Genomic DNA, 23,001 nt, shown 5'->3' with positions numbered 1-23,001 from the left:
ATTAGGAAAGAAGATTCCTGAAGATGCACCAGACTGATTCTGGCAAGCTGTCTGTCGTCTGGATATGCACTGTTGTTCGTTATGGTCAGCAATCTTCTTCGTTCGTCCTTTCGTTTTCCTGACCACGATGATGACAAGCAGCTCTCATGCTCAGGTTAGTGCTACTTGTATGTCTGGGCACACAACACATCTGAGATGCACCCACTGACGTTATCGAACTGAAGAATGCAGCAAGGGTTCCTCGGATTCTCTTGATTTCGGAACAAATTTCCTTCACTTTCACCCTCTCAGTCTCTTCCCCATGTGCCCTCCATGCATGCACAATGGAGCTTGCATTTCAAATGTTTTTTTTTACTTTGGCAGTGCGTTCGATAACGTTAGGACAGTCTAAGTTAGGTGTTCTTCTCTTCAGGCTTATTGGGCCTGTAAAATTTCTAAAAAATAGCTTCCAAAATGTAATCATTACGGCTAAACGCAGGTCCCTATTATTATGAATACTGTTCTACTGGGCAATGATGTTTGCACCAATCTACACTCTATGCTGTCACAGCACCCACAACTGATCCTCTCTCTCTCTCTCTGATCACTATTGATAAAGCTAATCTTTAAATCGCTGTTGCACAGGATCTCAGGTGCGAAGAAGCGATGAATCGATACATGGCATTGTGAATAAAAGAAGAACAAATTCACAGTGCACGTGAGACTCGGTTAGAAAGACTGCGTTTCCGCGTTCGTAAGAACGCCACACGTACACCCCGGGGATCATGATAAAGAAAATATGTCGTGAAAATGACTGAAAAAAATGAAAATATTTTTCTGTATTTGTGCGGAAAATCACTCCTTGTTCGCACTACAGAATTTGGGCAAATGGTACAGAAAATCGAAGAGGATCAATCAGCTGTGTAGAAGCATTGCAAGTGTAAGCTGAGCGATGAATAGTCTTGTACAGTGGTCCCTCTATAATCCGGCACCATTTGTGCCACGAAAATCTGCTGGATTAGGGAGGGTGCTGGATTAACAAATCTGATTTACTGCTGCAATGTGCATGAAGAGGACATTTTGGCTACTGAAAATTGTGCTGGTTTATCGAGGGTGCTGGATTATAAAGTGCCGGATTAGAGAGGGACGACTGTACCAAAGTGAGTGCATGCCGTACCACGACAACATGTACATGTAGCACAAAAAATAATGTCGTGAGTGCAAGTCACACATGTTTTACACTACCAAATGCAGCCTACGACATGCATGTGCGTGTCAAAAAACTTTATAGTGCAAGTATGCATGCAATGTACACGGCAGTACGCAAAACACTGCAAGATACGGAAAATCAGAAGTCTGAGTACGCAAAACAGACTCAATTGGTGGGCAGCTCTGTACTGGCCTGTACGGAGGGAGTGAATCTCAATGTGTGCAATGCATGGACTTCGGCCGACAGTGAAAACTATGCAAGTCGTGTAGGTTTGTAGGATGAACGTGAGTCCTTTTAGACAAGCGCCTTAGTGAAGTAGCCCACCGAAAGAAGAGTACTTGACACCGCAAAGTGGAGTCTGCGCATACAACAGTGAGGGGGTAAAATTAGCTATGACTGATTCTGCATGTGTGTCACATTACACTAGCAGATAGGCACACGTGTTGTTCCAAAAAGATGCTTACGTCAGTGTCTGAATATGTCATGTACCAGGTAATATTGCTGCGAGGATCTCACGGTGAGAGTCAGACTTGGATATGGTATCAATTAGGGGTGAAACGATTACACTTTTCAACTATCGGTTAACCTACCCTTGTATCGATTCGATTATCGATTATGGTTATTGATTACTGCGTCCTAGAAATTGTCTCGCCAGACCAGCACAAAGCATGCCGTGTTGAAATATACACATATACATGTACATACACACGTGCAGATAAACCGCGTACTCTACGCAATGCAGTGGCACATCACGTGCAGGTGCAGACAGTCAGTTTTTTTTTCACAGCCCTACTGGAAAACATATGGACAACAAAAAGAAACGAGGAAAAGGACAAAGTACAGTATCTAGTAGTGCTGTACATGACATCTTTTGATTCTTGCAGACGTTTCTTTTTTTTAGAATCGCGTAATCGAAACAGACAGCGTAATCGAAATCGTTTCCTTGTAATGATCGATTAGACGGATAACCGATATAATCGTTTCAGCCCTAGTATCAATAGATTATCAATATCATACATCACCACCCAAATTATAATAGCCAAAGGGCCCGTTTGTGTGGTGGTGTATGATTTCGTGAGCAAGATGAAGTGGCTACAGGTGTGTTTTATATAACACCCTAAGAAAAGATCATCAATACTGGGGAAAGTGATTCTGGTAGCATGTTGTATCCAGTGTGGCATGACAGAGACTCCCTCGATTTAGGCTAAGGCCTGTGGAGAATCCATGAATCAATGAATACAATACATACAGGCATCGCAACCTTCGGATTATATGCACTTTTGCTTGCCTCCTGGAGTGTGGTTGTACCTTGGTTCAGTAGACTTTGTTTTTCGAATTTGTTTCTATAACATTAGGTTTCTTTGTGTTGCTGCTATGTCTTTTCATGTGTTTTACAGGATTGCCATCTGTTGATGAATACCACTCTGAGGCACTCTCACGAGCGAAGGTGTTTGAGAATCCATGTCGGAATGATGGTCGTGTTGGCCTAAAGGTGCATTACATTGCCGATGCTCGCCACCTCCACCCTGGAACATGTTCAATTTCTGTTTCTCGTATGGAAGGACCGAACAGGTTGTTTTCCTGCCTCAGTGGACCACTCAAGACTGAACAGCACTGATGGAAGAAGATTTGCCGTGAATCTCGTTCACATAATCAGCCTGTTTAATTGCTGTACTGAGGTGACTGCTTCATAACAATGACCATGCGGCATTAATTTTTGCATAGTACTTTAGTGCCCCTAAAATTGGAGAATATCGAATTTCTCTGCTAGCATTGTGATTCTTTTGTGAATAAACATCACTACTCTTTTTGAGTAGCATAGCAATGACAGAGTTGGTTTGATGTATGACAAAAATGGAGCTGCTTTTTAAACCTGTACTGTATAATCAGTACCGCCGGAAGCAGTTTTTGATCGGTCGATCTGATCTGGTAGTTTCATGGCCTTTTATACTTTGTGTGTGATATGGCGGGTACACACGTCCTCCAGAGCAGGAAACATTTGTTGGTGGCCAACAAGTTGGTCCGGTGATAACCCGACCAACCAGACCGGTTCCGGTGGGCCTGATAATTGTGGGGTTCATGAGCAGCTCAAGTACTTAGCATGGTTTTGGACATGTCCTCAGTTGAAACCGACTTCACCCAAGCGTTCTCTGAGGGGACCGAGGTCTACTCTATCAGTTCATGTATTCTGTGAAGTGACATGACCATTCGTGGGGACCTTGCTCATAACTGCAAAAGTCCTTGTCTGATTTTTCCGCAGCAATTGAACGTTGTACATGTGCATGTAGTGAAAGCCACATGCAAAAGGCTGTTCCATGGCACCATGCCACCAAGCTCTGGGTTCATTGGCTGAAAATATTCTTCGGCACAGTAAAGTCGTGCGCCCAAGAGCGTGGAAGCCTAGAACATCCAGCCTGGAATACTAAGAACACCACAGCCCAAATTTAAGAATTGTGGTGCTGGGTTTGTGCTGTTGTAAAACACGGGGATTGTTATTGATTGTCATGTTGTACATGTATTTGAGCTTTACCACTACATACACGTCTGTCTATACACAATACTCGATCTGCGGACAGCATGCTGTTTCGCTCATCAATGCAGCACAGAGAAAATGAGGCAGATGAATGTCCTGCTAGAGAGCATCGAATATAGGTATAGAATCATGCCTTGCAGATCTCGTTACGGCCCCTTCGATGCATGCATGTTTGAACATTAGATGGCTGTGTAGCTTCAGTTATCTCAGAATATTTATTTATCCAGCAGCAACAACGTTGGGCACCGATTAACTGACACACAACTATTCACTATAATGAGTATGCGTTGGAACACTTTACCCCGAGTCATACTATAGCAGTGAATGCCATGCATGGGTTTACCTCACAAACTGAATTTCATAATTTGACATCCAAATCACAGAAGAGTGAGTGGTGTTCCAAACTCACTCCATGTCCTGCGAGCTCCAGTAGAATACTTTAATAGAATACTTCTTATAGCACGTTCTTAGAAACAAATCGTATAGGTTTGAGGCTGTCAACCCAGAAATTTGTGATTTCACAGCCATAGATGTTACCAGTCAGGTCACTGTATACAGTAGGTATGCAGAAGAAAATAATAGTAACTCTTTGTGGAAGAGCTGTGCCAAAATGTGTACAGTACAGTAAATTAATAAAAAGTGAGAAAAGCAGTGACAAGGCTGTGCATGATGTAGATCCACCAGTAAGTACAGTGTACTAGTGAAACTGTTGGTGTAGTACCGGTATACCACTATAATGATGGCATGGCCCATGCCACTACAATCTATTTGCAGTGGGCCGCAGTAGGGCAGTGCAACAGAAAGCAATTCAGTAGCTGTGTGCAATGTGAACATCTATGACATGCAAGTAAACTGCCATACAGCACAATCGATTACTCTCAGCCCACATAAGTATAATGTAGGCCAATCAGTAGTATAGATACATAGAGCACACTCTGCATCATACATAGTCAGCACCAAATCTATACTGTCGATGTACTTTGCAATGATGAAATGATGGCAAGCGTGCTTGATTCATCATGATACTGCGTTGAACTTGGTTGGAAGTTAGTTGTAAGTTCAGTGGTCGGGGTAAGCAGAGCTGCTCCAGCTTTCAGAATCCTGCATGAAAAAGGCAGAAAGCAAACCATTGCCTTTGGTTTATCCGTCATAATAAAAATAAAAATAATAAATGTAGGTATAATAGTAGCAAGCTGACGTAAAGAGCCTGTCTTTCAATCCAATAATTCTATCCACTGCATGGACAGACCTGGTGCTTCATTCACCTCTGTTTCTTGCTTTCTCAGAAAACCTACTTCTTCCTTCTGCCATATAGCCCATGACATACATTTTCTTTACGCCTTTTCAGCCGTGGTCGACTTTCGCCCCTCCTGTTTGATTGGCAATTGCAGTCAACCTGGGGAATACTGACCCTCGAATGTGAATGAAAAAAGTGTCGCTATTGGTGTATTGTTGTTACTCGTGAGGTTGGAAGTATGCAATCAAATGGTCACTAGATCTGAAGATTGTTACTTGCGAGTTGTTTTGTAAACCCGAGGTACATTATTCACAAGTTGGATTGTACATGCTATGGGATGTAGAATAACTAACCAAACAAGAATGGTGTAACACTGATTGAGTCCATTTCCAATTGGATGAACCTAGAGCGCATGATCCATTCCAGAAAGGCGACTTCAGTGAGTCTTGAATTGTCAGCAGCATCATACTTCCATTGAGCTTTTTTCTTTCTTTTTCGAAACGACCCTCTCTTTTCAATTCGAACGAAGGTCAACATACGATTACGGCAGGCATCCATGCACTGATCTTCACTGTATACATGTGCATGTATACTGTACTGTAGTCTGTACAGTCAACTAGTCGTGGTCCACTTGGCTTACGGTAAGTGTCACTACAAGTGCATAGTAGCCCCCCCCCCCCCCCCCCGGGAGTGCGCGTGAACAGGAACTGTGAACTGGTAAAAGAATTATTCGACACCTTCGTTCGTTTCGATGGAGAAGGTTCATTTGGCAAATTGAGGCCTTCGTTTCACCCCTAGCCCCAGGAGCGAAATTTTCACTCCTTGGCTGCCTGTTTGAGCCGTCCTTGTGGAAGGGTTGATTTATGCATGCCCGCATATACATGTAGACCTTATTCGATAAACGTCACGTGAACCGGGGACCAGGGAGCGGCAAGAGACCTGCACTCAGTGCACAGAGGACTCGTCGTGGGAACATAGGAACAGAAAAATACCAGTATTTTACTACTCCCTTGTACGAACTGGGCCTTTCTTGCCACTTGTTTCACGTACGCGTGCCCCAGCTTACGACAAATCCCTGGAGGCGAGTCCAAAAATCACGTATGTATCTACATATACAATGTAACTGTAACTCTACCAATGTTGCGGACGATGACCCCCCCCCCCCCGGCATACAGAAAGTTGCTATGTCCTGGCCCTCATACAGCATTGAGGAGGCACTGAATCACTTCTGCAAAAAGGACTAGCCGAAAGTGGCACAACAAATTTCTATTCCCAGAAAAGCGGTGTTCCAGCCGAGTTTATCTTCTAATTAAATGGTTTTCTCGGTTGGGATTTCATACCTGACAACAAGAGTAGATAAACAAGAGTGTGCAACTCCGGATCTCTCCTGCACAATCTGCAGAATTTTTTGTTTACGTCACCTTTTTTCAGAGAAACGCGGATTCTGCCGCAGAGCAGTGTGAGAGCACGTGCTGGGCACCGACCTTGCAGCTTGTACGTACGTGTAAAGCCCAGCCAAGTGCACAAGGGAAAACTCTCCAAAGGCTCGCAGCGCGTGCGTCGTCGAAAAGATTACGTCAACAAAAAATTCCGCCGTGGGCCAACCCATCCGCGAGTTGCACACTCTTGTTTATCTACTCTTGCTAACAACCATCCCGACATCGAGGGCGGTAATAGGCACCCAAAAGAGCATTAGTTCCATGCATCACCGCGAGGTATATTTGTATACATTTTCATGCCTAGGTATGTCATTCGATCTCAGGTTTGCAAAGGTTGGCAGGTATGGGATTTGTAGAGTGACCAGTTCTGACTATTGCCACCTGCTGCGCAGAAGTGTCATTCCTACATCCTGGCTGCAAACATACCTCCCCCCCCCCCCCACACACACACACACCACCACCAACAATGTTGGATCCTATTTACAGGACCTCACTCTGTATGAAAGTGTAGCAGAGGCACTGCCAAAGTATAAAAACAACATTTGAAATGCAAGCTCCACTGTGCATGCATGGAGGGCATGGGGGAGAGACTGAGAGGGTGAAAGTGAAGGAAATTTGTTCCGAAATCAAGAGAATCCGAGGAACCCTTGCTGCATTCTTCAGTTCGATAACGTCAGTGGGTGCATCTCAGATGTGTTGTGTGCCCAGACATACAAGTAGCACTAACCTGAGCATGAGAGCTGCTTGTCATCATCGTGGTCAGGAAAACGAAAGGACGAACGAAGAAGATTGCTGACCATAACGAACAACAGTGCATATCCAGACGACAGACAGCTTGCCAGAATCAGTCTGGTGCATCTTCAGGAATCTTCTTTCCTAATCGCATTCAGCAGTCAGCTTCGAGGTCAAGAGCGCGATGATATTTTCAGAAGGAATAATTTTCAAATTTTTTAAATTTTGGGGAAGAAGCTTCCTTTCTAAAAAAAGCGTTCCTTGCTTTCACGCAAGATGCCTTGCGGGACATGTCGTCGACAGCACAGTGTCGGCAGATCCACGTTTGTAGGCTGCAGACCCGGCAGACGTTTTGATCAGCCCGGCCTGGTGGTGAGATTTTGGACCCGGGAGTACTAAAAACTGCTCGCATCCCAGGGTGCTCAGTTTCGCTCTATCCGATCGAGTAAGGCTTCCAGAAAGGCCCTCAGGTGCGCGGCCTGCGGTGCCATAATATACCTCGTTCTTTTGAGTTTTGATTGATTCCCGTGCCGCGTACCGCGTCAGGTGAGCTGGGACTGTGGGAGTCGCCGTATTTTGACGCCTTTGATTTCCCAACAGAAAAGTATTTTTTGAACAAGCACGAAAAATGCTGACTTTTTTCCTGAAAAGATCGGAAACTGAAAAAGAAGCTTCATCATGTCATCTGACTAGACTGCTGACAGGTTTGATTTTGAAAACAGTTTGGCAGCCTGCGTTCAGTTTGATGACAGGTGGGAAGGTTGTTTAGTGAGATGGCGGGTTTGCTGTGGCTAGCAGCGCACAAATTTATGTCAGAGTGATAGCCCTTTTGAATGCGTTGACCTACGCCATCATGGACAGTGATGGCCTCCCGCTGGTGGGAGGTGGTATTGACTTCACAGCCGTCGAGCCAATCCACCACCGGAGAATCTTGGCCTACGTCAACCATTTCGTCATGCAGACGGCCAACATGCTCAACCACTGGTCCAACACGTGCGAGGAGAAGCTGGTTGATGTGGATCGACGCATACGTCGCCTCGAGACCACTATGGCGCTGCTGGAGACGAAGCTGGCCTCTATACCTTCAGTAAGCTACTTGCGCTACAGTAAAGCGGGTTTAACCTGTAGCTACTGTAAAGCGTGAAATTTTCGCGGCGTTTTTAGTTCGCGTTTTCAGAATCCGGACAGGTTTGCGAGGTTTTAATTTTGCGATTGCAGAATGGCATTCTTGCTAAACCTGTCGCATTCTTGCTAAACTTTTCATGGATCTCCTTTTCGCGCTGTCTAAATTTCGCGATTTCCACACGGTCGCGAATTTCGCAGAAATTAGACCATCGCAATAATTTCACGGTTTACAGTAAAGACCACCGTGACTAGCGGCCAGCCCGGTACTACAGACCACTTCGGCAGGCACGGACGGTCTCACATTCATTATTAATTTTTATGATTGTGCGATGCAAACCTCTAACTAACGACCACCTGTCACTAAAGACCGCTTCCTCTCACCCCAAGGGATGTTCGTTAGTCACAGGTTTTACTGTAGTATGAAACTTACTCAGTTCACACTAACTCATAGTCACAGTTCTAATGTTTTCCGTATCTCCTCCTTCACGTATAGTGGAATCCACATTATAACGGAAAGTACGGCCTAAAAATTGAAGCACATCATACGAAATTGCTTGTAAACAGCATCTGACATAGGATCGGAAATATCACCCTTCAGTGCCCTTTCGTCCCTAGAGTCTCCCTTTGTCAATCCGACAGGTTGAGTTTGCACATGCATGTACCTACTCATTGAGCTTACATGACAAGTCTGTGTGTGTGTGTTTGTGTGGTGTGTGCGTGCATGCGTGCGTGTGTGTGTGTGTGTGTATATGTGTGTGCCTATGTATGTGCCTGTGTGTGTGCGCCTGCGCGTGTGTGTGCGTGTGTGTGTGTGTGCATGTGTATGCGTGTTTGTCTGTGTGTACAGTAACATCGGACGCCAATGACCATGGAATCCTTGCTTCAGGTTGGCAATGCTCCTATTTTCACCTGCATGACTCTCTGATTCTTCTGTTCAAAGTACATCTGGAGTGGAGTTGAGAAGTAAAGTTCAAAGTACATCTATAACACAAGTTTAACATCATTATGGAATTGTCCCCCTTTTTATGTAAAAACCTTTTGAATATTTTCACATGGGTTCTTGAACATTTGAAACCTTTTGGGTTTTCCCTTCAATTATTTATGGACAGTGTGCCTTGCACCATGGGCAGTGGCCTGTCACTTTGGTCGTGCAGTGACCTGCCACTTTTGAATGGTAACCTGGGACTTTGAGCAGCGTTGGCGCGTCACAGGCATTTGTGCAGGTGCACTGCTTGCAAGTAGTGTGTGGACGTATTCTGTTTGAACTGATACTTTGGAAGCGGAAGGATTTTTTCCAGCCGTGCTGCGACCCACAGTTAATTGGGAACTCGTGGCCTGGCACGAGGAAAACATGGATGCAGTGAATGGGATTTTCGGTCTTTGACCACTTGGTGGTGAGCTGATCTACTCACCTCCCACCGCTTTAGGAGCTGCATCTGCGCCTTGATCCTTGAAGGGTGGTGGCGTTCCTACGGATGCGGAAAACCCGGCTTCCAGCCGAGTCTCACGCGAACCGTGAAATTTAATTTTGGGAGTTTTGCTTGTCCATGCTACTGCACTGCGTGTCTTGTGTTATTAGTCTGGGCCGCGGGACACCTTGAATGTCGCAATAGTAGTAGTACAGCAGTTTGAACTCCTTCTCTGCAATGTCCGGCATAACGCTCAAAGCTGTTCTCTTTCCCCAGACCCCTTGCCTCTGCTCAAAGCTGTTCTCTTTCCCCAGACCCCTTGCCTCTGCTCAACTGTTACTCATGTCCACGATCACTGGCATTTCTGAATTTTAGCTTCTAGCGTGGGCATTGGGCGTTCCTTCGCATCCAGTACTACAGCGGGGTGAGCGGGGTGGTGGTATACACAGCGGGGTGGTGGTATACACAGCGGGGTGGTGGTATACGGTGCAAGCCTGAAGATGTTCTACTTTTAATAGTGCGTGCATTGCACAGCACTAGCACGGCTATCTGATCGGGATGGTCACCGCGGGGGCTGAAACATGTGCTACCACCCCGAGGAGAGAGAGAGAGAGAGAGAGAGAGAGAGAGAGAGAGAGAGAGAGAGAGAGAGAGAGAGAGAGGAGAGAGAGAGAGATACAGAGAAAGATACAGAGAAAGACAGAGGGAGAGAGAGAGATATACTCGGAGAAAGACGGAGACAGAGCGGAGAGGAGAGAGAGACGGCCATGCGCACAGAGAGGCACAAACCGAGAGAACACGCATCCCTCTTTCGGGATGCATTTCCAGCAGCCAAAATAAAATATTTAAAACTATTCCAATGTCATTGCATCATGTATGGATTCACTAGACTGGGCACATTGTACGTATCATCAATTACAAAATAAACATGGAAGGTATTGTGAAAAAAAGAGCAGCGCAAATTAGCGTGCATCTAATACATATGTGTAAAGCTCATTTTGAACTTGTACAGGACTGGAATGCATGCAGGCTTGTAAGCACAGCCAGCTAGCTGTCAGACATGTAATTCGGCATGTTTTATATTGACACAGCGCTGTGCATGCAGTCGTCAGTCTAACACGTGGCCGTTTTAAATGAAATGCAAACGAATGATGACTTGGAGTCGCGGTAATGTACAGGACCAGTGACCGCACACACACACACACACGCACGCACACACACACATTTCAGTTCCACTCCCGTGCGTCCTGTGGAGATGTGTGAACTTTCTGCTCGCGGAGATTTCTACGTGCTTGCCGTGTGGTCGTGCGCATCCGTGCTCTTACGAGAGTCTGGTCCAGGAGGTGTTTGCTCGGCGTATGCACGAGGGCGTGCAGGACAGGCATCTTCTCGGTGCCTGACTGCCGGTGGCTGCCGCTGCATGATTCTGAGACTGCTCGTCAAACGAGGCGCTCCCAGCTCATCAGCATACCCCTGCCCCTTCCTATGCATTTTTGTTCACTCTCAATGCTCCTATGGAGCGAGATATCAGATGAAAGTGCTACAGTTGTTACTGAGAGGCATGTGCGGTGCATGTGGTGGATCAAGGCATTAGTCAATCTGCTCTCTCTCTCTCTCTCTCTCTCTCTCTCTCTCTCTCTCTCTCTCTCTCTCTCTCTCTCTCTCTCTCTCTCTCTCTCTCTCTCTCTCTCTCTCTCTCTCTCTCTCTCTCTCTCTCTCTCTCTCTCTCTCTCTCTCTCTCTCTCTCTCTCTCTCTCGATGTGTTTATCTGCTCATGGCCGCCTTGACGGGAACACTGTCATACATTGTGTTGCCTTCTGCTGACGTGCGTTCCTGTAGTTTTTCATCAGTGATGGAAAACGCAAACAGAACATAGACAAGGAGCCGTTTCGGAGAAAGAAGTTTCAGCAAACCAATGTATACGACAACTGAAGCCGACATAATACCATGATGGACTAATAACAAATAAATATGTGTGAAGTCGAATTCAAACGTTTTTCTTCGATGGTCATCAGTGAACCTACATCGAATAATATAAATGAGAAAATAAACCAGAATATTATGTTCAAACTATGTGTTCATTCAAGGTTACAGAGTGACTACAGGAGCGACTACAGTCCATTTCAAAACTATAGACGCGTAGGGTTTTTGAAATATTTCAAATTTGGCTGGAACTTTTTGAGAATAGTTTTCGGAATATTGCTCGGGACCGCTCCACAGTTACTCTCATATAGTTTCTAAACGATTGCATAACAGACGCCCAATTTGGAAAAAAATTATGCACAAAGTGATCACAGATTTTATGTGGTATAGATGCTGGCATAACGGTTTTTGCCTAGGTACGCGTCTATAGTTTTGAAATGGACTGTAGGGTGCAAGGGTGATTAGCCCATTGCGCAATGACGTAATTTGTACCGCGAACACCCCACACAGCCACCTGGGCATGGTCGTCTGGGGTGTTGAACAGTGCATTGCTGATCCCAGTGTACTCACATAACACCCCACACAGCCACCTGGGCATATGCGCATGGTCGTCTTGGGTGTTGAACAGTGCATTCCTGATCCCAGCGTACTCACATGCATTACTCATACCTTCCATATTTGGCAATGCACACTGGGCTTATTGTATTGTAACAATGGTGTGAGCAGTTTGGAATCCGAATGAAAATAACATTGAGCTAGGCTGTGAAAATCTACGGGTAAGTGATGCACCGTTTTCCTTCTACGTGCATGGAAGAAGTCGGCGAGTGGTGCACATTTGACAGTCAGTCTGGAATGTTGTCAGGTGTATTGTGACGATAGTACGGAGGCTTAGCAAGACGAAATTCGCGTTCGTGTTTGCGAACATTTTTCAGTTCGCGAACTGGATTGCGAACTTTCACATTTTTCGTTTGGAAAAGTAGTCGGAACACGAATCGCAGATTCCGGTCAGAACAGTCATAGATTTACTACGCTGTACTGTCTGTACACAATGTACGGCGTGTCCACGTCATGCATGTGCGAATTCTGTTCGGGAGCATCTCATAAGTTCGCACTTTTTTTGTAAACGTAACGCATTTCGAATAGACTTTACCCCCCTGCCTCCCCCCACTATTTGAAAGTCTTATCGCACATTTTCAGTGTACATGTAGATCTACTACGGTACATATCCATGCATGCCATGGTATGCGCATGTACATGAATGTTTTGCTAGTGTGGATGTGAGTGTCATCAAGACTCGGCAAGAGTAACTCTTGCCTAGTCTTGGTGGCATACAGTAGTACAGCATCTACTGAGTACAAATGACATGTACACGCACATACACAGAGTTTCTCCACAACGACTGTACTGTGAAAGCTGGCCAGGTACACGGTTTGATGATGCTGGTGTGACATTTGACACCTCTGATTAGCCTGCATGATTGATTGCATGCAGTGCAAGGTTAGCTGATCTGCGAACATACTAGTAGCTAAACACCATGAACACACCCTGCTGAGCTCATGAGGCGGTCTAGCACATGCACCATGTCACGTGCACCGTGAGCACAGTATTGTACACATCCAGAAAATGTGCGAACTGTCATTTTTTTATTCGAAAAGGGCGCTACCCCCCTACCCCCGTTTCGAAATGCGTTACGTTTAGAAAAAAAATGCGAACTTATGAGATGCTCCCTTAGCTAATCCTTCCCATAACACGAATTCCGTCACTGAGTTCGACTTGCCTCGGAGCGCGAACACAAACGCGAACTTCGTCTTGCTAATCCTCCGCTGTGCTACTGTACTGTGCCATGCTAGCTGGTTGTCACAGTTGAAGGTGTTGGGAGGTATTTACATCCACTTACTCAAGCTTGACTTATACTCGCAGAAGGAAAACGTTACATCTCTCACACACTTACACTTAGATTCTCACAGCCTAGCTCAATATTATTTTCATTCCACGCTGCTCACACCATTGTGACAATACAATCACCCTTGGACCCTAGCTGTTACTGTGGTCACTCTGTAACCTTGAATGAACACATAGTTTGAACATATAATTATTCTGGTTTATTCTCACATTTATATCATTGGATGTAGGTTCACTGATGACCATCGAAGAAAAACGTTTCTGAATTCGACTTTACACATATTTATTTTATTTTACTAGTCCATCATGGTGTATACGTCGGCTTCAGTTGTTTTATTCATTGCTTCGGCCAGAACATAGACATGTTGTACAATTAATATACAGTGGAATCCATCAATCACAGACACTTCCGTGACTACTACAACGTAGTATGCAGACACACAAGAACAAGAGTAAGTTTTATATTTTTTTATTTTGAGAGTTTAAAATAAATAAAAAGCTCCGAAAAAAAAAGAGTAAGCACTGTAAAACATGTAATTTTCGGTGTAACTTTAATTTCGGTGATTTCGGTTGGGAAACCAGGCACCTAAATTTAAATTACACCTAAAGGCACTTGAGTATGCACTGTATGCGAAGGGAACGCTGGTCGCCTAATTCTACATTACGCCTGAAACCTGGCGGGTCACTGGCACCGAAATTTCAATGCACCTAAAATTACATGTTTTACAGTAAGTTCCCAAGAGTGTGCCACTCTGCACATGGGGTCCCTAATGGCGAAAACTCACATCACGTGTTCAAAGTACTATTTGTACTACGTACAACGAAGGCCAGCGAACGCGCAGTCCGAATATCTGCCCGAGAAAGAGTCCAGAATGCGGCTTGGAAACACAACCAATCCACAGAATTCATAACTGACTAATTCCGGTGGATGGGCTGCTTCTTTCATTCTCTCATATCATCTACTAGCACCAGAAAAAAACTGAGTTACTAATGAGGTCTGGAGGAAAAGAACACGTTTCCGACAAAACGAATCGGTGTCCTTTGGTTGTGGAGTGGCTGTGTTTCTATCAATAATATAATAATTGCCATCTGGTCTCCAACTATAGTAGAGTCGCGCGCTGAAGAACGTGGAGCCCAAGAACGTCCAGCCTGAAAAACTAAGAACGCCACAGCCGGCCTAAAGTTAAGAACGGCGGTGTTGGTTTTCTGGCAACTTGTCGGATACATATGATCCAGTACGGAACGTGCCATAAGAACGCAGCCAGAAATTTGTATAATAAGAACGTCCCAGGCTAACCCCTTGGAAACAACGTTCTTGGGCGCGCGACTCTACTGTAGAAAGTTGAAGTTGAAGCATGTTTCTTACTGCAGTGCAGCATGGGCACTTACTTCACCGGTGTGCTGGAGTTTGTGGTAATGCTCCGAATTGGGACGAGGCTGTCCAGGCTAAGCACAACAGAGACCACAAAAAAAAACACTTTAAAAAAGCCAAAAAAATTACGCCGATGCACCATCCGATTCGTGTTATGCATACTGGTGACATGCGCGCGCCCATGCATCGTCCAAATATGAAGTCATGAACGGTGCACTGAGTCACGCGCGCGCGCGTGCGTGCGTGCTGTTGTCTATGCACCCAGCAGCACACTGTAGATAGGGGATGTCATAGTGACATCTGGTGACGTACACTTGCATTGGGAGCTGAAGAACAACCAGGCAAGAATATTTAGCTATAAAGAAAACAAATCACGTCGACCAGAAAATCATTAGAAAAATACATGCCAGGTCGCAAGCAAACGTGTTTGTTTTGTTTTTCATGTGCCGAATTTTCTGGAGTACATGCATAAGCTGCACTTTTAAAAACACTCGTGACTCACCCCGCAAAGACAGTACAGATTAAACTACGATAGTCAAACAGTCTCTCTCAGCTTTTAAGGATGCAGTCAGCTAAAATAGTATTGTGCTACCTTCGGGAACGGATACGATAATTTACTTACTTACTTACTTACCTGCTGTTGACACATGGTGACACCGCCCTTCCTTTTCTTCTTTTGTTACTGCTATTTTCCGTGGTTGGATTCACCATCCCTTTCTTGTATTGGCTATGTAGTATTATGTGCCATGAAGTGGAGACGATAAATAAATAAAAAAAATAAAAAATAAAAAAAATAAAAAAAATAAAATAAAAAAATAAAATAAAATAAATAAAATAAATCATAACGGTGCTATACAGGGTGGATGTCCGCATTTCATGACAAATAAAATCTGGGAGTGGATATTATACTACTCCAGGATATAATTCCACTGTTGGATACCAGTACTGTAAGACCAGATATTTTAACGCGTCAATTAAAGTTTTAAACGATCTCCGGATCTTTGTCGGTTAGGGCGCGTTCAGACTACCGATAAAAAGTGACGGAATGGGAAAGTCGCCAAGGTGATTTGATCACGTGACGTTACTGGCACGTTACCGGCGGAAAAGTTTTACTGCCGCGGCTGCTGCTGCAGTAAAAAATTTCCGGCAGTAAAAAAAGTGCTCAGGCTGCATGCACGCTGGAAAAAAAGGGAACATCCCTTGTCAGTGCCGCGGTGAGAGCTGAAAACTTCATGGTAACGTTAGTTTGTCATCGGTAGTGTGAATGTCCTTCACGGTTTATCGGAATCACGGTTTGACGGGATTCACGGTAGTCTGAACGCGCCCTGAGCGAGGTGAAATTCTAATGAATTCTGTCTCAAAACTGGCAAATGACTGCACACGTACATATCGTTTTAATAGAACATAACGACTCCGAATGTTAACGATTTTTTTAAATCCGTTTATATATAATAAATCGTTAGAGTTAATTGTTTGTTGACATTACTGGTCTCACAGTCTGGATAGGGAATGTAGGCATGTAGTGACACAACTGGCCGTGCAGATGGCTACCTTACCTGCGAAATAGGCGGCCCATCGTCACCAGGCTGAGCACCATTTCTGCCAATCTGCACAAAGAACAGATAGTCATAAGGTTTAGGGAGCTGAAAATGGGAAATGTCTGAAGAAAAAATTGACTGTCACCTTGAGGACTCGAACCAGGGATCCTCACTTATGGCCAGCGATACCATACCACTATGTTATGCTCTGGTGTAGACGACATCCAAGCATCGATGCTAGTAGCAAGTATTGCCTTCACTGGGGGCAGGGGTAACTGCAGTTGGATCCCGGGACGGATCTACTATCTGGCATAGGTGTACCCACAAACGGAGCTAGCTGGCACACACACCCACACACACCCACGCGCGCGCACACACACACACACACACACGCACACACACACACGCACACACGCACACACGCACGCACATGTTCAGCTTACCACCACATCCCCGTGCAGCACGTTGTATATATTTGGATGGTTCACAGGTACGCTGTCGGGTTTCTGAACCATAGGATAAAAACACGAGAGAAGACAATACTGTTAACAAACATTTAATTCTAACGATTTAACGAATTCATACAATTCGTTAACATTTGAAGTCGTTATGTACAAAACGAACATGTACAGTCATTTGCCGATTGTGGAACAGACTTCGTTAGAATTTCACCTCGCTAACACACAAAGATCCGGAGATCGTTAACTTTAATTGACGTTAACATACCTGGTGTTACAGTACTGCGGCACGACAGTGAATTTTTGGATTCCTAGTTGCATGGTAGAGAGATACTTGCACACGGAGTAAGACGAAGATGTGTGACTCATGATCCCCCTATATGGATCATGCAATAGTGGTGCATGGTATTTTGTAATGCACCACAGCAAGGATGCAGCTGTCATGTTTGTCGATCAGGCAACATGCACAATGACTGCTTAAATAACATGTACATGTGTGTGTGGGGGGGGGGGGGGGTATGAATGTGTGGGTAGGGGCGGGGGTATGAATGTGCGCGTGTAGGGGGGGGGGGGGGGGGGTACGAATGTGTGTGTGTGTGTGTGGGGGGGGGGGGGGGTTGTGCACGCATGCATGCAACCGTGCGTGTCTATACTTGCCGTGACGAGCATGCACACACACACACAAGCTTGGCCATACACATACATACACAATAATTATTTTTTCCCACTTCCCACCAAGATGTCCAGGGGTATTACTTTCTTTGTGGGACATAGACTACACGCTGCCGGCTGGCCACGTGTCAGTCTGTTCAAATTAGGGAGTGGGTTTTTTCCATGTGTAGCAGTCGCCGATGAAAAACAAAACCCATATACACACAACCTTGCTGGTGCTTCACTGACGTGTCAGCACAAAAGGCTCGGATTTCCTGGGCGACAACTGTCATGTCAACAAATCCAGGCATGTGTGTAATGGTCTATCTTAACGAATCAAGCTTGTCTTCAAAGAACACGGCTTCAAATATTATTATATAGAAGCCTGCCTTAGCCTGTCTGCCTCAAGCGACCTAAGAAATGTGTTCCCGCGTGCAGGTGGTTTTCTTATAAAGGGTTGGAAATATCACCCCTTGTTTCATGGCGTAGTGGTCTTCTGGGACAGTTGGTCACGTTATCAGAGTGACACGTTTTACTGTATGGTGCAAGACAGGCTTCTGGGACGGGTGGTCGCCTTATCAGAGTGACAAGTTTTACTGTATGGTGCAAGACAGGCTTCTGGGACGGGTGGTCGCCTTATCAGAGTGGTCGCCTTGACACGTTTTACTGTCCAGCGCAAGACAGGCTTGCATGACAAGATGCAGCACTGCCAGGCTTCGAAGAACGGAGCACCCAAGAACAAACAGGCTAGGACTTTTCCCAGCACAGCACCCTTCAATACACTTCTTATTTTTATGGTAAGAAATGTGTGTAGGACTTCCAAGTCCTAATCGTACCACTCCAAGTCCTAATTTTACCCCTCCAACAACTGATTTCCCCCAAAATCTAAAGTTGGTTCAACCCAATTCCAGAAAAGTGAGTCAACTTGCTCCCATACCGATATTTACGCCTGCGACTCAACTGTGCATAGACTTGGGCATGAAAAAAGAAAAGGACGGCCTAAGCTACGACTATGACCCCCTTAAGGTCTTCAGCACCTGCCAGCACTGTATGATAAGTGCAGTGTGTTCTGAACAGCACTGTATGATAACTGCGGTGTGTTCTGAACAGCACTGTATGATAGCTGCGGTGTGTTCTGCTTCTCTAACGCAAGACAGACTGCACACTCACCTTGTCACATTTCTCATAGACCGGCTCGGGAGACTTTGCCACCTCATACTGTACACGCAGGGAAAGCAACACGACGAAAGCACGTAGTCAGCGTACACACAGATGCTCGCTGCATTCATCGCAGTAAGAGCACTCTAGCTCTGATGCTTTCAGACAGTTTATACAAGCTTTGTTCTTTATTAGACTTCATTGCGATCGGTTTTGCCTGTCACTCTAAGCTCCGCTGAAGAGACATAATAAGGTGGAAGCAGCTAGCTGTCGGAGGATTGAGTAGACGTCAGGCGAAATTACTGGTCAGTCGGCGACACGCATTTTTCACAAAAAATTGCGTTTCACCTGCTGGGAGAGTATGCATGTACTCGAGTCTCATCCTGAGCACGTTTTTTTCTTCTTTTTTTCAGCTCCAGTATAGCTGTATTTTTCATTGCAAAGCCATCCTCGATTGTTGTGTTCGTTGTTCAAACGAAGTGGACATTCAATCATGAAGGCAGAGGACATTGGAGCCTGATTGGAGTTTCTCGTGGCATAGGATGGCCACACAGAGACACTTTGGGATTTTCTGAATATAAAATACCGTACGCACGATGCTGAGATCAATTTGTGCGATATCAAATTGTTTGTGGTCTACCACATCGAGCAGAACGGGATCCAAACACAAGCTTACCGACGGTTAGGCTGCCAACCTGACTGGACAAATGATCCCTGGCTTCACCAGACGCCAGAAGTCGGACACCATGTCCTTTGCCGCGACGTCCATCTCCAAAAAGAACTCCATATTCGTCGTGAAAAGGCTTGAAATACTCAATATTCAACCGAGATTCGCAGACTCGCGCTTTCTCGGATCGATAAATTTCCTGTTGGAACAGTTGCAGGGCAGCTTCCCGCCACTGTTTTAACAGGCGATGGCTCCAAAGCATGCCTGGAACAAGCCATATCGAGGTTGCAAGCCACCCCTCTCAGCACTTTTTTTGAAGAAATTCGAAATTTCAATGGTGGAAGATATACTATGAAGAGAATTTCAAAAAGTATGTTTCGCGGAGCGATCGCTCAACCTACGTCATTCAAACTTTGCAGGATGGTTCAGACGTACATTCTAGGCATGGAACCACAGGCGATGATGCCATAGCTGACACACAGAGTAACACACACAGCAGATTCGTGTGCACAGATACTAAATTAGTGGACGTCGTCATCTTCTTCCCGCTGATCTCGAATGTACTATGACGTGCCATTTCGTCTGACGTGTGCATTGAGAAATATTGCCTACCACTGCCTCTCTCTCATCGGTGGTCGACGGGCTCTTGGGTGGTGGAGATGCTGGCAGGGGTGCTTTCTGTGACGACAACAACATCGGGAGACGGGTAATCACAATGAAGCACCGGTCCCACATCAGTATGACCTTTAAAGAGGCGGTGAACATTGTCACGTGCAAAATGGTATTCACATGTACGCATGCATCCATGAATGCACCCCCCCCCCCCCCCACGTACGAGGGTCATCATGCGCACGGTTGACTGTAAATACATGCAGGTTATGCCCTGATTGCGCTATGTCCGCCTTTTAAAGAGACTATTTCCTGTAAAGAGCAGCTCTTCATTGCACCAGGTTGAAGACAGTCAGGTTGAAGACAGATTTGACTGCGATGACTCACCGAAATATCACCATGGTAACGCAGGTTGTCGAAGGCTGGCGGCTCCGTCTTTCCGTCCTTGGAAAACACACCCACACACACACAGATGCACATCAAAACAAAAAGTAAAAGACTTGGTACAAATCCGCTGTTGGAAATCCGGAATAAAGGGGGATGGAGTGTGGGAAAATCCCCGGCGAATGAACACAAACACCTGGGGGGGGGGGGGGGGGGGGGCAATAACGTTGTGTTGGCAAAACTGCAAGGTTGAAGGAGTACCCACACTGTCTGTAGACCTGCAAAGAGCCCATGTGCCAGGTAAAAATGTATGCGTGGATGACATTGCGTCGATATCGTGCACAATAACGACGTACGCCCACACTGGCATGGCGAAAGGGATGCCCGCACTGTCTTTAAACCTGCAAGAAACCCAGAGTGAGTGACCGCCTGCCCGGCGGAATGTCTGTGCGGATGACATCATGATGACACTGTGCACGGTATTCTACACCTTTTCCCGTTTGCAACCGCAGCCCTCAAACTAATCAGTATTCTACATCTCATTACTGTTCCTCACCAGAGAATCATAGGCAGAATTGCCGAGCGTCTGACGGTCGTTGGAGCTGCCTGCACCTGAGTTACCGCCATTCGTGTCTGAGCAAGGCGACAAGGCGAGAAGACATCATACATTTCAGAACTCAGATCCGCACAGTTCTTACAACACTTCGCACGCTCTTCTGGTCCTCGGGAATTTCTCAACGTCATTGGCATTATCTGTTCTTTACAACGTTGCTCATCCGCTACTTGTTTTCACGACTATGAGTGGGACACCATGGTCAACAGACATACTCCTCCACTCAGCACTGCATCACCACACACTCAGCACTGCATCACCACACACTCAGCACTGCATCACCACACACTCAGCACTGCATCACCACACACTCAGCACTGCATCACCACACACTCAGCACTGCATCACCACACACTCAGCACTGCATCACCACACACTCAGCACTGCATCACCACACACTCAGCACTGCATCACCACACACTCAGCACTGCATCACCACACACTCAGCACTGCATCACCACACACTCAGCACTGCATCACCACACACTCAGCACTGCATCACCACACACTCAGCACTGCATCACCACACACTCAGCACTGCATCACCACACACTCAGCACTGCATCACCACACACTCAGCACTGCATCACCACACACTCAGCACTGCATCACCACACACTCAGCACTGCATCACCACACACTCAGCACTGCATCACCACACACTCAGCACTGCATCACCACACACTCAGCACTGCATCACCACACACTCAGCACTGCATCACCACACACTCAGCACTGCATCACCACACACTCAGCTCAGCTTTTGGCCTCATCCCAAAAATATTGAGCACCTAAAATTTCTGAAAGTACTGTAGACTATATATTATTCAGACCAAATAGCCACTTGACGACATACTTTTAATATCGACAACTCGCAAATAGCAACACTTTTCTGACGGCCGAGCAAGGATGTATTTTCTCATGGTTGGCTGTTATCCTGCATGGCACGAACAGCTGAAGGAAAACTTCATACGCGCCAACGTATTACGTTCACATGTACTTTGAGCTGCATCTGCGCCTTGATCCTTGGGGGGTGGCGGCGTTACTACGGATGCGGAAAACTCGGCCTCTAGCCGAGTCTGACGCGAACCGTGGATTTGTTTACCTTGCTTTGGGAAAGGCAATGGAGTACTGATTCCATGTGGCACAGTGACCTACTGTGATGTATGTGTACAATATCTGTATCAGGTCACGTGTAGAGATTGCCTAGGATTTACCGGGTGTTAGCGGCCGTCGTGAGTTCCCTTCGGGAACGGACACGATAATTTACTTTTTTTACTTTTTTTTGGAGATTGCCTTGGGGAAATCTCTACCGTACATGGTCTAGATCTGAGTTGGGAGTTAGGCGGCCGTTTTGGTGATGACGGATCATTGTTGTTTTAGTTTTACTTGGTGACAACTCAAGTTTGATCTCTCCAATGTCGTTTGTTGATGTGAGCTCGAACGAACATAACACCTACCTTTGGAGAGCCGTCGTCGCCGTCGTCGCACTACCACAGCTATCACCACCGATAGGAAGAGAAGCAGCAGCACACCAGCGGCAATGCCGGCGAACACCGGGATCATCGACGAAGACGCGCTGGACGGATCCTCGTCTTCGTCGCCACCGCCCGCGACCGTGCTGCTCGCGGGTAGGCCACCCATTGTCGCAACGCCACCAGCTCCGGCAGAGTCTGTTCCTCGCATGGTTGTAGCCGCAGCTTGCTCCGTCATGGGCGTGGTACCGGGAATTTCTGAACAAGAAATGAGAAAAATTGTAGAAATAATTACTTCTCTTGATGATGAAAAAACAGTTGACACAGTTACTTCTCTTGATGATGTTCGGCCTGCAGTGCCCTTTTGAGTGTAGCCAAGTTGCCGGTAGAGGAATGACGTCAAATGAAACTGCGTGAGGCGTCCCTCCCAATTTAGAAATGAAAATTTAGAGAGAAGATAGTTTTGGACCGGGATGGATAGCTCTGACGAGGTCGGAAGTCGCTGAGACTCATTTTAAAAAACAACACAGCAAACGTAGGACTTTCCCGCAGACAGACGCTATGACACTTATGAGCTTACATCAGCG

The 23,001-nt window shown here is 45.9% G+C and overlaps 2 protein-coding genes and 1 long non-coding RNA gene across 4 annotated transcripts in view; 1 reads left to right on the top strand and 2 right to left on the bottom strand.

Moving 5' to 3' along the window:
* Nucleotides 1-4,170: 4,170 nt before the first annotated feature.
* On the bottom strand, nt 4,171-7,595 carry LOC135826381 (uncharacterized). The gene is made up of 2 exons (XR_010555271.1): nt 7,126-7,595; nt 4,171-4,823 (listed from the first exon to the last, which is right to left on the bottom strand). It is a non-coding gene; the product is annotated as an uncharacterized LOC135826381 (long non-coding RNA).
* Nucleotides 7,596-7,827: 232 nt separating this feature from the next.
* On the top strand, nt 7,828-9,524 carry LOC135826447 (WASH complex subunit 3-like). The gene is made up of 2 exons (XM_065339058.1): nt 7,828-8,217; nt 9,103-9,524. The coding sequence occupies exons 1-2, from the start codon at nt 7,984-7,986 to the stop codon at nt 9,103-9,105; spliced, it is 237 nt and encodes a 78-aa protein (XP_065195130.1). The 5' UTR covers nt 7,828-7,983; the 3' UTR covers nt 9,106-9,524.
* A 977-nt stretch (nt 9,525-10,501) lies between these two features.
* LOC135826446 (uncharacterized) overlaps nt 10,502-23,001 on the bottom strand; it is a 22,145-nt gene continuing 9,645 nt past the window's right edge. The window contains exons 5-13 of one of the 2 annotated variants that reach the window (XM_065339056.1): nt 22,400-22,672; nt 20,883-20,959; nt 20,330-20,386; nt 19,946-20,011; nt 18,679-18,726; nt 16,843-16,905; nt 16,418-16,468; nt 14,879-14,935; nt 10,502-11,497 (exon numbers count right to left, since the gene is read on the bottom strand). In XM_065339056.1, coding sequence (XP_065195128.1) covers nt 11,429-11,497; nt 14,879-14,935; nt 16,418-16,468; nt 16,843-16,905; nt 18,679-18,726; nt 19,946-20,011; nt 20,330-20,386; nt 20,883-20,959; nt 22,400-22,672 — 761 coding nt within the window. In that variant the 3' untranslated portion in view covers nt 10,502-11,428. The remainder of the gene's footprint in view (nt 11,498-14,878; nt 14,936-16,417; nt 16,469-16,842; nt 16,906-18,678; nt 18,727-19,945; nt 20,012-20,329; nt 20,387-20,882; nt 20,960-22,399; nt 22,673-23,001) is intronic. The other variant, XM_065339057.1, reaches the window with a different exon arrangement.

This window comes from Sycon ciliatum, chromosome 10, assembly GCF_964019385.1.
Source record: "Sycon ciliatum chromosome 10, ocSycCili1.1, whole genome shotgun sequence".
Lineage (NCBI taxonomy): Eukaryota > Metazoa > Porifera > Calcarea > Leucosolenida > Sycettidae > Sycon > Sycon ciliatum.
Note: the sequence above shows the minus strand (reverse complement) of the source record. Positions and strands in the feature narration are given on the sequence as shown.